Source organism: Cyphellophora attinorum (genome assembly GCF_001299255.1).
Source record: "Cyphellophora attinorum strain CBS 131958 chromosome Unknown Contig4, whole genome shotgun sequence".
NCBI lineage: Eukaryota > Fungi > Ascomycota > Eurotiomycetes > Chaetothyriales > Cyphellophoraceae > Cyphellophora > Cyphellophora attinorum.
In genome coordinates this window covers 34,464-45,990 of record NW_017253232.1, presented here as the reverse complement: position 1 = coordinate 45,990, position 11,527 = coordinate 34,464, and the positions used below count along the sequence as shown (strand labels likewise).

Below are 11,527 nucleotides of genomic sequence, written 5' to 3'. Positions count from 1 at the left end.
GCGATACGAATATAATTGTTCTTTGGCTACTGATAACGCCACTTCTGTCTCCATCCGACAAGTTCCCAATAAGTTCTTTTTGACTCGTTGGCACGGTCCCACACTACTCAGTATGCCCTTAATCGCAGTAATGCCCATCAGGAGGCCCTGCTAGCGATTCTACCACAGAATGCCACCACCCAGCAGCACCCTAGTGATCCAGCCGATCCACCTCACAACTAGCGCCACCATCTTCACCACACCCAAAACCCACCTGACAACCCTGACCAACAGCACGAGTAGCGCAAGGAAGATCAAGACGTACACAAAACTCCGCACGCAGTCCCACATGAATTGCGCCGGGGTCATCTGCTGAACGTCGACCACATCTTCGGAAGTCTCGTCCCAGCCATCGTTAGAGCCCGAGGCTTTCCGCTTCGTCTTTATCTTCGGCAACCTCAACTTGCCTGTCTTGCTGTAAACGAAGGCGATGTGCCAGCAGGCTTCTGTCGTGCCAAGTAACACAGTCAACATGTCGAGTCCACGATTAACGACGCTGGATCCGCCACTACCAACACGAGGATGATTGCGGAGCCACATCCGACTGGCTTCGACGGGCACGAGTACCATCTCGTAAGCGGCGCTGATGCCGGATGTCAGTGAAGTAATCTTCGGCATCGCGACCTCTAGCGTTGCGATACTGGTGGCGTCGCTTGGACGACGGCGGCTCCTACCGTCACTGACACTTGTGGCATCATCATCGTTCCAGCCATCCGATACAGCTGGACCTGGCTGGCTGGTCACCCGACGACCTTCATTTGGAGTCACCTTTCTGTTCGACTCATCGACAGCGGGCGCCTTGCCATTTCGCCTTTTCTTGACCAGGACAGCGGGCTTCCGAGTGTCGCCCGTTGACTTCAAGCCTATTGCAGTCTTCGCAGCGGCAGCAGCTCCGGTTGAGGTCGATCCACCACTATCGCTCCGAGATAGGGCCACACTCGCTGCATGAGCAGCTGTTGCGGAACCCTTTCGTGGGCTACTGCCCCAGAATGTGCCTGGAGTTGCCAGTCCGCTTGGGAATTCTTTCAAGCTGACATCGCCGTCATTCACATCCCTGATCCGTGAGCTCAACGAAGGCGCGACGGAAGACTTTGTGGGACTAGGTGTTCGCTGCAGACTTCGCTTGAATGCATTTCGCACAACTTCAAGCTTTTTGCCTCGCCCGGCCGATGGCGTCAATGGCTGTCCCTCCAGTGACGTGATGCTGTCTGATCGGCTTGAATATGTGTCTTCCATGGACCTCATCCTCTTCACAGGACTTGGCGATGGACTCGGATGGCCCAAACATCCATCGTGGCAGTCTTGGTCGCTACAGCATTGTGGACAACAAGCAGAGTGATCCTTACCATCCTCGGTCGAGACTGGCATAGGCGCATCACACGAGTCTTTTCGAGGCATCATCAGAGGGCGAGGCTTGGCTTCAGTGTCTGGCCTTCGGAAAGAGATCGTCCTTTCCTCTTGTTGCCGCTTCTTTGGCTGCTCTGGCGTGGTAGGAGCTGGTTCGATGGTTCTGGGCAGCTCGGGCTCTGGCACAGCATCATTTGCGATCACGACGACTTCTTTCTTCATCACATCGATCGACACTGTGTCAGTACGTGATTCATCCTGATGCTCTTCGACGCGAGCGAGCTGGACAGATTGGTCTTTCGGAGCTTCCACTGCTGTGGTCGTTGTTGAGGCAGTTCCATCGAGATTGTCTTTGTGATCTTCGACGAAGCCGTTCGTGCATTTGCTGCATTTCCGGTAGAGTGCTTGATCTCTTGATGGGAGTAGGGTGGAACAAGTCTCGGTAGGCTTGTGGGTCTCGTGGGTGTCGACTAGATTGCCCATCGGAGTACATCTGGAACGACTTGGTGGAACCTGTTGGTATATTCGGTACGGCGCCTTGTCGATGATGTCTGGGCTGCGATCGGCGTAGATCTCGGGCATGCTGTTTGCTGTTGGCATACCAGTCCGGTTCCACGGGTAAGGCGGCCGCGTGCCTGTTTGGTGCATCGGTCTTCGGGGGCCGTGCAGGACGCGTGGAATGGTAGGTATAGTATCCGCCGCCTCCATTCGTCCGGGCATTGGTGGCCGGCCGAACTTTCGAGGACCGACGTGGGGCATTGCCATATCCATGCCAAAGAGATCGCCCGATGACATGCTCATGTTCATATTCATGGTACTTCGCAATCCTGGCGCTATGCCTCGGGGGCCGATCTGGCGTGGGCCATACGTCTGCTTCACGGATTGGGTGGGTGCGGCGCGGAGTAGTTCTCGTTGCTGCGTCTGTTGACTGGAATTGAAATCCATCTTTGAAGTAGTACTTGTGTACGTGTTCGTGGAAGTGTTCGTGGTGATGCCATGCATGTCCTCGAAGCGTAGTGGAACGGGACGGTCTTGATCTCGAGCTCTCGGCAGACTCGAGGACATTGCGAGACTCCTTGGCTGGATTGGTCCGTCGGGAAGAGGCGGAGGATTGTCGTATACTGGAATGTCCATCGGTCGTCCACCTTTGGCGTGCGTCTTTGGACCCTCCAGCGTCACGCGCTCTCTTGGTCTGTGCAAGCCCATGCGTAACATGCTCGGGGCCATGTCTCTCGGGCCGTTGACGAACGAGTCGGGAAGGATATTTCCTTCCACTGCATTTCGAGAGATCGGAGGGGTGCGCTCCTGAGGTATGATGACGTTGGTCAAGGTATCTTCCGGGGCCAGTGTGCGATGATTCAGCAGGTCTTTGCTCTGTAGTGACTGGAATGGGCCATTGTTCGTCGGCAGACATGGGAGCTCTTTCTCGGTCCTTTTTGTTTGGCATTGGGCGGCTGATGCGCGCCTTGGCTGCTGGTCTAAAAAAGATCCGGGAAGAGGAGCTTGAGAGCCAACAGTAGAGATGCCCTCCACATCACCTCTCGAGGCCTGTCGAATGTCCGATCCGATATCCGCAGGCGAGAAAGGATCTGGTTTGTGCCTGATTGGCGCCGATGTGGACCTCATTGCATCTTCTCGCAGGGCATGTGCTCCATCAGGGTGAGCTACATCTGCTGACGTGCCACCTCCCGGCCCATCTCCCTGACGGTAGAATTTGGTCGGGCTGCCAACCGGCTTGCGTTTGATGCCGTGGTCCGTCATGGCCGTCGGCAAGCAGCTGCTATTGTTTGCTGAAGGAGTTTTTGGGAAAGACCCAGGGAATCCTAATGGTGTTACTGGATCTGCGCCGTCTTTCGAGGGTGGAGCAGGCGGTGATTTTGGAGGAGGGCGGGGAGGCGTGGTCCCATTGTTGTACTTGGCTTGGGTCAGCCTAGGTGGCGTGCGAAGTGTTGGGTCGACAGCACCAAGTTCAGACGTTGGCGTCGGAACAGGTGTGGGTTGCCCGAACTCGAGGCTGATCCACTGGTTTCCGCGTTGCCTCCATTTTGGCGGTGGGAGAATGCCTCTTGCCTTGAGCTCAGAGTTCTCATCAAAGCTGCTGTTGGAGCTGTGGACGCTGGAGTGACAATACCTGTCCGAGGGTTGGCGCCTCGTGCCATGAGGTAGTCATCTCTCGATACATTCCTGATCATGCTGACGCGCCTGACGAGACCAGTGTGCTCGTCAGTACGTTCGTAGTAATCCGTCTCAGTCTTACGTCTTCGATCGTCCAGTGCCTGTTGCAGATCTGACGGACCTGCATGAGCTGTGGTTGTCTCTGGCTCTTCTTGCGGAGAGTGTGGCTCTGTCAGAGCACTGACATCTGGTCGCTAGCCATTTCGAAGTGACCTTCTGCGGACTATTGTGGTGTTCACGCTCGAGTCAGACGCCAGCCGATCACGACTCGACCGACGATGCTCGCCAGCGACTGGATCGAAGATCGGGAAGTAGGAAGTTGATCGGTCCGGTCGTCGTCGAGGACGCTGGCTTGGTAACGTTCGGAAGGCCTCAGGTCCTTCTGCTGACGGGTTTCGATGTTCTGCATTACCTGGTAGCCACGATGCGGAAGAAGCACGCTGTTCCTTGCGAGATCGAGGCATCTGCGGAAGTCTGTCAGTAGAGAATGACATTGTGATAAGGTATGGTTGCTATGGAATGTGGATGAAGAATGTGAGAAGTGGGCCCTGTGAAGTCAGGGCTCATGGTCAGAAAAGAGAATATGATGTAGACGGAAATGGCGGCGGTGTCGCTTTCCAATTCGTTATGTGCTGTTCTGGGTATCTCAATGGGAAGGTGCTTGCCGTGGCAGCTGCTAGAATCTACCTGTCTCTCGACGCAATCGGTCTGGTTTCAGATGGCTCACTCTTGACTGAGCCAAATTTGAGTTGAGTCCCCCAAGCGGCATACTAAGTCGCTTGTCAGGACTTCCTGGTCGTCTTTCAGGGCTCAAGTGTGCTCTCGCTCTGTCCTGGTCGACGCATGCAAAGTTGGTGGAGGCGCTCTTGCGCAATGGTGATGCGGCATGCGTGTAGACACCAAGACTGCCGCCATCGCCGCTTTGAGGGCGAAAGACAGGCTGACGAAATGCAGTCATTGGTCTCATCGGACTCATGCCTCTCGTTTGAGCTGGTGTTGCCATTTCTGTGCTACCGGCTCGATGCCGGAGTTGGTCTGAACTCGTGCCCGACAATTCCGGATGTGCTGTATAACTGGGATTTGGGCTTATACTGAAGCCTTTGTTGATATTGACCATAGGTCTGTATGTCTGTACGGTGTTGTATCTGGCATCGCGAGCAGCTGAGGAATTGGCTTGCTCGGTGTACTGTGTGCCGACGTCTCTATACAGTGGTTGGGTGCGTGGTTGCACATATTTCACATCATACTCGTGCAAGACTTCTTTGGAGATGTATGCAGAATCCTTTGCTTGCTGAGAGAAGAAAGCTTGGAAGGCCGACAGCTGCAGAGAAAGCAGCAATGCCAGGACGATCGCTGTCAGGATCTTGATGCTTGGCCGAGGCTCGGTGGGAGCTATGGGAAGGAAGAGCCAGTAGACAAAGACGTGACCGGGACTGAAGTAGCAGAACAACCTCAACGAGACTGGCAAAGGGTCCCAGACAGCGATCTCCCACACATCTCTTGAGGCATCTGGGTGTGCCCGCGATTGGGCCTTTTCTGATCCCAACATGCTCGATAGAAATTGCAGCGGCGATGAAGCGACTGGCTCAGAGTCAACCTCGAGGCGAACTCGACGTGCAGAAGGTGTGCTCGGCACATTGTCAATGTCCTTTTCGAACAGTCGGTAGTGCTTCCGTCGCCAGAAGGTGTATGCGGCGTTTGCTACCGATAGCAGTGTCAGGATATGGGCGGCGAGAACGGACTGCGCAACTGTTAGTACTATACAGAGCATCAGGAAAGCAGAAGACGTACCAGCCAGGCGATCCAGCCGAAGGAAGGGCCATCGCCAAAGACATCATCGTAGCTCCGAGACTTGGTCTGGCTGTTTGCTCTGGCCACCAGGAAGACCAAATTCAAGACAACACCAACAGGGATGGCCCATTCCTTCTCTAGTTGATCCCATCCTCGCGACTCAATTTCCTCTGACAGCCATAGCAAGAAGTCGTAGGGGTTGAGGTAGGCCGCAATGCGCTCACTCAGAGGCTGTCGGCGAACGTACTTTGGCATTATGGCGGTGACAGTGAACTTGACGCTGCTTCGACCATCGCAGTCGCGTAGACGATTGGTCTGACGCGACAGCACGCGACTAGATCATATGCAGTCGTGGATCAGAAGCAGAGGCAGAGTTGTAAACAATGAGGTCAGTCCTTCCAGGCATGAAGCAACTCCAAAAAATTACCCCAACTGCCTACGATGATGCCCCCCAGCTTAATCGTATTGCCTTCCTAGATCATCACTTGAAGATCGATCAGTCTACAGTCCATTGCAAGTGGAGGCTGATGTGGTGACGGCACGCGATCGCAACCAGAAGCGTAAGCAGCCAGATCGGTTCCGTCAACAGCAGTCATGGCAGCACCTCCGTCGGCGTACAAGGTCGGTGACATCGCCTTGAGATCGAGGGTGTACTGACGATACGCAGGACCGACAGTTCCTAGCTGTCATTGGTGACGAAGAGTACGTACCACATTTACAGAGCTACGATCTTGAATGCTCACGTACAACAGCTCGGTCACTGGCCTCTTGCTTGCTGGTGTGGGACATGTTACAGAGCCACCCGATTCGAGGCGGAACTTCCTGGTCGTAGACTCCAAGACGGAGAAGACAGAGATCGAGGACGCATTCAGAAGCTTCACAAGCGAGAGGAAAGACATTGGTATATTACTGATCAACCAACATGTACGACCCATGCCTTGCGACAGTGGACGATAGCGATAGCTGACGAGTCTGCAGGTTGCTGAACAGATACGGGAAGCAGTCGATCGATTCCAGGAAGCCTTCCCAGCCGTACTGGAGATTCCCAGCAAGGACCACCCGTACGATCCGGAGAAGGACAGCGTCTTGCGCAGGGTGAGGAAGCTGTACGGCGAATGAAGGGCTGGGGAGGATGCACTTATCAGCAGACCTGCAGCGCCCAGTTTGGCGCACATCGACCGCAGGCCATACCTTGGCGCATGGATCTTACACTGCCGAGGCTCCGTGTCATATCGAAAAGCCTTCACAGACAGCACTGCTAGTATACAGGCTTGGGCCGTGGGAGTGCAAGGCGGTTACAGCAGGAAGAACTATGGGCAGCACCACAGGTGCAATTATTCGCGCCTTGCAACAGGGCTTCGCGGGATCTTTATCTTAGCATTGAGCAGTAGAGCAGGATTCGGATGGTGATGTCCCGTTTGTATGTGTACAAGCACCTTCAAATCGATGTCTGAGGCCGTTCTTTAGTTGTCTCAATCACGTGAGGCGGGCTGGAAGAAGTACTAGTAGTTGGAGAGGCGCAGCGGAGAACGCTGCAATAGGCGCCGACGACGTCAATGTCTGGCAACCTTGTTTCTTCCACAGAGATAACACTTACCACTGTACATATCTCTTTCTTCCAGCAGAGGATATCTGATACGACGCGACGCCTTTGCTCCCTTGTGAATATTGATCCGTCGCGGGACATACCCGCTATCAAGCTATGAGGTTACTCGCCTGCCTGTCGACGCTAGCTGCCGCCACTTTGGTGAGCTCGATCTCGCTCGACTTCGGAGGGTCGCAAAACCCGATTATCCAGGACGACAAGGTTACTGTGCCGGGCGAGAATCCTCTGGACGTAAGAGCCGGACTGATCATATCGAGCGCAGACAGTGAGCTGATCTATGATAGTTCTGCACCGATCCAAAGGACTACATTCTCACCGTCGACTATGTCAACCTGACGCCTAATCCTCCCAGACCGTACGAGTTCCCTGCCGGATACACACCAAGAAGCATGGAAGCTGACCGAAGTAGTGGCGAGAAGCTTGTTATCGAGGCCAACGGCACTTTCTCACAGGACATCGAGCCCGGCGCAACCGTGTTCCTTCAGGTCAAATACGGTCTCATCACGTTGATCAAGCAAGAGGCTGATCTATGCGACAACCTCCCCAAGGTCAGCTAAACACATACTACATATCTGCAGGTGCTCATATTTAGCAGATCGACATGGAATGCCCCGTCAAGAAGGGTGTTTTGACAATCAAGAAGGAAGTCGATATTCCCAAGCAAGTGGTGTGTTGCCCTCGTCGGTCCTTTCTCTGAATGCAGCTGACCAGTTTCAAGCCCCCTGGGAAGTACACAGTTCTTGCCGATGTCAATACCGTCGACAAGGAGAAGATCACTTGTATGGAGAGTGTCGTCTACTTCTCCAAGCAATGACTAGAGTACGTTAGGGAGCTCTGAGCTACTCAGCATCCCTTCTTGTCCGGTCTCTGTCATAGTCTGTCTATACGCAAGGTGTCTATCGCCTCGAGTTCAGGTATTGGATGGCTCAGCTCACCCCAAGCTCTGCATTTCCAATATTGAGCACATGGGAAGGTAACGCGAGTTTCCACTCGCTGAAACGTCGTTAATGATAAGTTTTCCTCTGTAACAGCATCACAGGTCCCGAACCAACTGGCCTTCAAGCCTCAAGGCTCACCATTAGTAGCTGTCACATCTGCTTGACCTCTTCCAGGTCTGACCTTCTCGGAGCCTGCGGTCATTGCATTGCCGATCGAGTCTCATTTCAATCTGAGCTCTCCCGTTATGCGGTCGCGATTCACAGATCCACATTCACGTCAGCCCACACACAGATCTGAGCCTGTCACTGCTGTGCATCTTGACTATATCTTCGCTCGCAGCCTCTACACATGCTCTAATCCTTTCCTACACCCCAGAACCACCTCTCCGCTCCACAAGTTACTCGGAAGTTTACTTGTCAATCATCTCGTACTCACTCAAGATGCCTCTACGCAGCCGCGGTGAGCGTAGGGCCCTGGTGGTGAGGCAGCGCGGGTTGAACGCAGCACAAGACCGTATTCGACATGAAAGGACAGTAGGTGACCAAATCGCCAACGACTACACGCCGCAAGAACAAGAACGAATCAGGCGGCTTCTCAGTGAGTTGCCTCCGGATATGACGGTCTACCATAAGAAGAAAGGCATCAACATGCGGTTTTCGAGCTTAGGAGACAGCGGCGGCCTGCACGCCAAGACCGTTCTAGAAGCTGAGGTGGCCAGTGATGAGACCGAGGACAGCATGCGAGAGCTCGACATGTGCTTCGGTCGAATGGCAATGCCATCGACTATTCCCAATTCTGCATTGATCGAAATCACACGAGTCGTGGAGATCATCATCCATCTGAAGGGCACGCTCAAATTTGTTTCTCACCTGTTAGTCAAGTTCGAAGGCTACCACAACCCCATTGCGATTGCATATCCCGATTCGGCGTGCACAATCACTCAGGAAGATAATTGTGCTCTGGAACCTGACAATAACGGCGTTATCGAAACGATGATTGCGATGGATTCGTGGACTGATGAAGAGGGCAAGGCGCCGAAACCCTGGTGTCGACTATTGGTCTTTGACCTTAACCTTCTCAGAGACACGTAAGCCATGACCCAAGTTCAGCGGAGGAACAACACTAATCTCACACAACATAGTCGCAGAATCGCTTACCAGTTTGACATCGTTGTTGTCAAAAAGGGCAATCCTAACGCATACTCCATGAACACACAGGTATATCAACGAGATCTCGCCGGACCCATCCCGATGATCAGAAGCAGAATGCAGAATGGTGGCGTAGGACTACGGCCCATGGGCGTCGCAGTCGAGTTCGACAAAGGTTTTCTCCATGCGGATATCGCAAACGCCCCTAAGAAGAAGACACCATTCATGCCCATTCCCCACGGTCCCAATGACAGGGCACTGTCGGCACGTGGATCCGGGTTCAACAGGCTGACACAGAGTGGAACAATCAAGTGTCGAGAGCTGCGTTCTCAGACGATGATTTGCCATGACTTCAGTTTCCACGCCCGTCACCCCTACAACCCTGACCATGTTATCATCATACGGCGGGCAGTCTCAGCAGTCAGCTGGGGAGATTGCGCGGAAGCTTCCTAGCCTTCCAGTCGGCGGTCCAGGCGGTGATCCAGGTGGTGATGGCGACACCGAGAGCGAAGACAACGATGGCCAGAACGATGACGATGACGACGCCGGAGATGGAGGCTTCTGCAACCCCTCCGGCGGATCTGAGGATAACACGCTGGATGGCCGTCAGTCATCAGCAAGTCTGGGTCCATTCCAATTCGACGACGACAACGGCGGCGGGAACACTCCGGGGAGCTCGACCTCTGGAATAGACGACTTCGGTGACCGTGCAGCAACTCAAGAAAGGATCGTGCGCAGTCTTAACGCCGCGTCACCTCGTCACAGTTCCAACAACCAGATCCTTCCCACCAATGAGGACGAGACCGAGGCGCAGCGAGAAACAGCCAGCTTTTCGAGTGACATGGAGCGCGCTAGACAACTAAGCCTCAGAATCGACCCACCGGACAACGTCAAGCAGGAGACGCAAGACGACAATGAGCATTCGATGTTCGTGTCTCCCGAACCAAGCAGTCGTGCTGCAGGCCCCGCGACCTCCGCTCGGCCACCGCGCCTTTCTCAATCTGCGAGCCACCTTGCTCATTCGCCCAGCTTCGCCAATTCCGACGTTCACTCCATGCAACGACGACGAGCCCTCTCCCATGCCTCATCCATCGATCCGCCGCCGGGTACCTCCGCGGCAGCCACAGCTCACCCGGGATCCTCATCAGCGAAGCGACGGAGACTCGAGTCCACAACACAATCGTCATCTTCCGCTTCCCGCCACACCACTCCAGCCAGGAATCCGACTCCCAGTCCACTTCTCCGTCAAGCTACAGATACCGCGCGACGAGGTTCAAGCATCCTTGCGCCGACGTTGCATCCACGGAGGCGGAGCACTTCTGTCGCCGGAGGTCGAGTTTCCGTGGGTCCGAGAGGTAGTGTCAGCAGGAGCACCAGGCACGGTTCTTTCCAGGGTCCTGGGCATAGACTTGGCGGAGCATGAAGGTCGGAAGGGCTCAGGGCCATGATGGGGATGCTTGGGATCTGGGGGGCGGTAAGCAATCGTTGAGGGCTGGTGAGAAGGACCGATGGGCACTCTTCGTCGAAAGCAGGAATCTGGCGATGGGATGGTGACGAGGACTTAACGGCGGAGCTCACGGGTGACGAGGGCGGCCAGGGTGTTCGTGCTCAACTCTGCGCGAAAGTCAGGATTCACCGCACACGCCCGCATGTACAGCTGCTTCGCTGGTTGCATTCTGGCTTGTTGTTGGTGCGTGCTGTCCGAATGGACGCAGGCCATCAGATTCATTAGACACAGGCCATCGGAGTCGACGAATCTGCTCTTGGGTAGGTAGGGATGCATATCAAGCCATTTCGCGTATTTATTAGACATATAGATTGCAATAATAATCGCTGTCCCATATCATCGCTTTGGCTGCTAAGCACGAAGTCTCTGGAGGACAGTGCTGGGAGCTTCATGCTGCCTTCGCCCATGCGCTAGATGCGGTAAGTACCTCGAGATCTGGTTGGCTATGGCTGGCGCGAGTTCGTCGTGATGCAGCGACAGTGGTTTGCATTTGATGCTGTTCACACAGGAGATCTTCTTCGCGTGGTCAAACTTCTTTAGATCCGGGCGAAGTCCTTCTATGGGCATGGTTTCGAACTCTTCCGATGTTTTGGTCTCGGACACTCTGCTGACTCTTGGCCTGTCGACTATCTTAGTGGCATGGCTTCATTTGTGTGCCTCTTCAGGGACTTCATCTGATTGTAGTGAAGTTTACTAAGTCGCACCATTACCAGTAGACTTTGGCCCGGTGCCACCACGCGCTCTGGCCGCAAAGACCAGAATCTTGGGATATTGCAGCGTGGCAGACACAATTGCCAGAGCCGCAAGGGTGTTGACGATTTTCTGAGTCGTCATGTCATCGTGGTTGTCCAGCCTATCGCGGCGGCGAGGTTAGTACCGCGTTTTGAAGCCGAAGAACTGATCGACGAAGTGGTGCCAACAGAAGAAAGTTTTTGGGCACCACATGGCTGTCCAAGGATCATGAAGGTAATGATG

General features: G+C 54.3%; 4 protein-coding genes across 4 annotated transcripts; 3 read left to right on the top strand and 1 right to left on the bottom strand.

The window, feature by feature from the left end:
* Positions 1–159: 159 nt before the first annotated feature.
* On the bottom strand, positions 160–5,607 carry AB675_6112 (uncharacterized protein; the record flags this gene model as incomplete). The annotated part of the gene is made up of 6 exons (XM_018146377.1): positions 160–1,340; positions 1,386–3,300; positions 3,351–3,755; positions 3,801–4,025; positions 4,289–5,302; positions 5,353–5,607. The coding sequence occupies 6 exons, from the start codon at positions 5,605–5,607 to the stop codon at positions 160–162; spliced, it is 4,995 nt and encodes a 1,664-aa protein (XP_018003999.1).
* Positions 5,608–5,946: 339 nt separating this feature from the next.
* AB675_6111 (V-type proton ATPase subunit F) lies at positions 5,947–6,471 on the top strand (the record flags this gene model as incomplete). Its single annotated transcript, XM_018146376.1, has 4 exons — positions 5,947–5,973; positions 6,020–6,054; positions 6,105–6,276; positions 6,331–6,471. 4 exons carry the CDS (start codon positions 5,947–5,949, stop codon positions 6,469–6,471), a joined length of 375 nt encoding a protein of 124 aa, XP_018003798.1.
* Positions 6,472–7,054: 583 nt separating this feature from the next.
* On the top strand, positions 7,055–7,772 carry AB675_6110 (Phosphatidylglycerol/phosphatidylinositol transfer protein; the record flags this gene model as incomplete). Its single annotated transcript, XM_018146375.1, has 4 exons — positions 7,055–7,189; positions 7,243–7,506; positions 7,554–7,625; positions 7,677–7,772. 4 exons carry the CDS (start codon positions 7,055–7,057, stop codon positions 7,770–7,772), a joined length of 567 nt encoding a protein of 188 aa, XP_018003874.1.
* A 565-nt stretch (positions 7,773–8,337) lies between these two features.
* Positions 8,338–10,468, top strand: AB675_6109 (uncharacterized protein; the record flags this gene model as incomplete). The annotated part of the gene is made up of 3 exons (XM_018146373.1): positions 8,338–8,984; positions 9,039–9,343; positions 9,402–10,468. The coding sequence occupies 3 exons, from the start codon at positions 8,338–8,340 to the stop codon at positions 10,466–10,468; spliced, it is 2,019 nt and encodes a 672-aa protein (XP_018004081.1).
* Between the last annotated feature and the right edge of the window lie 1,059 nt (positions 10,469–11,527).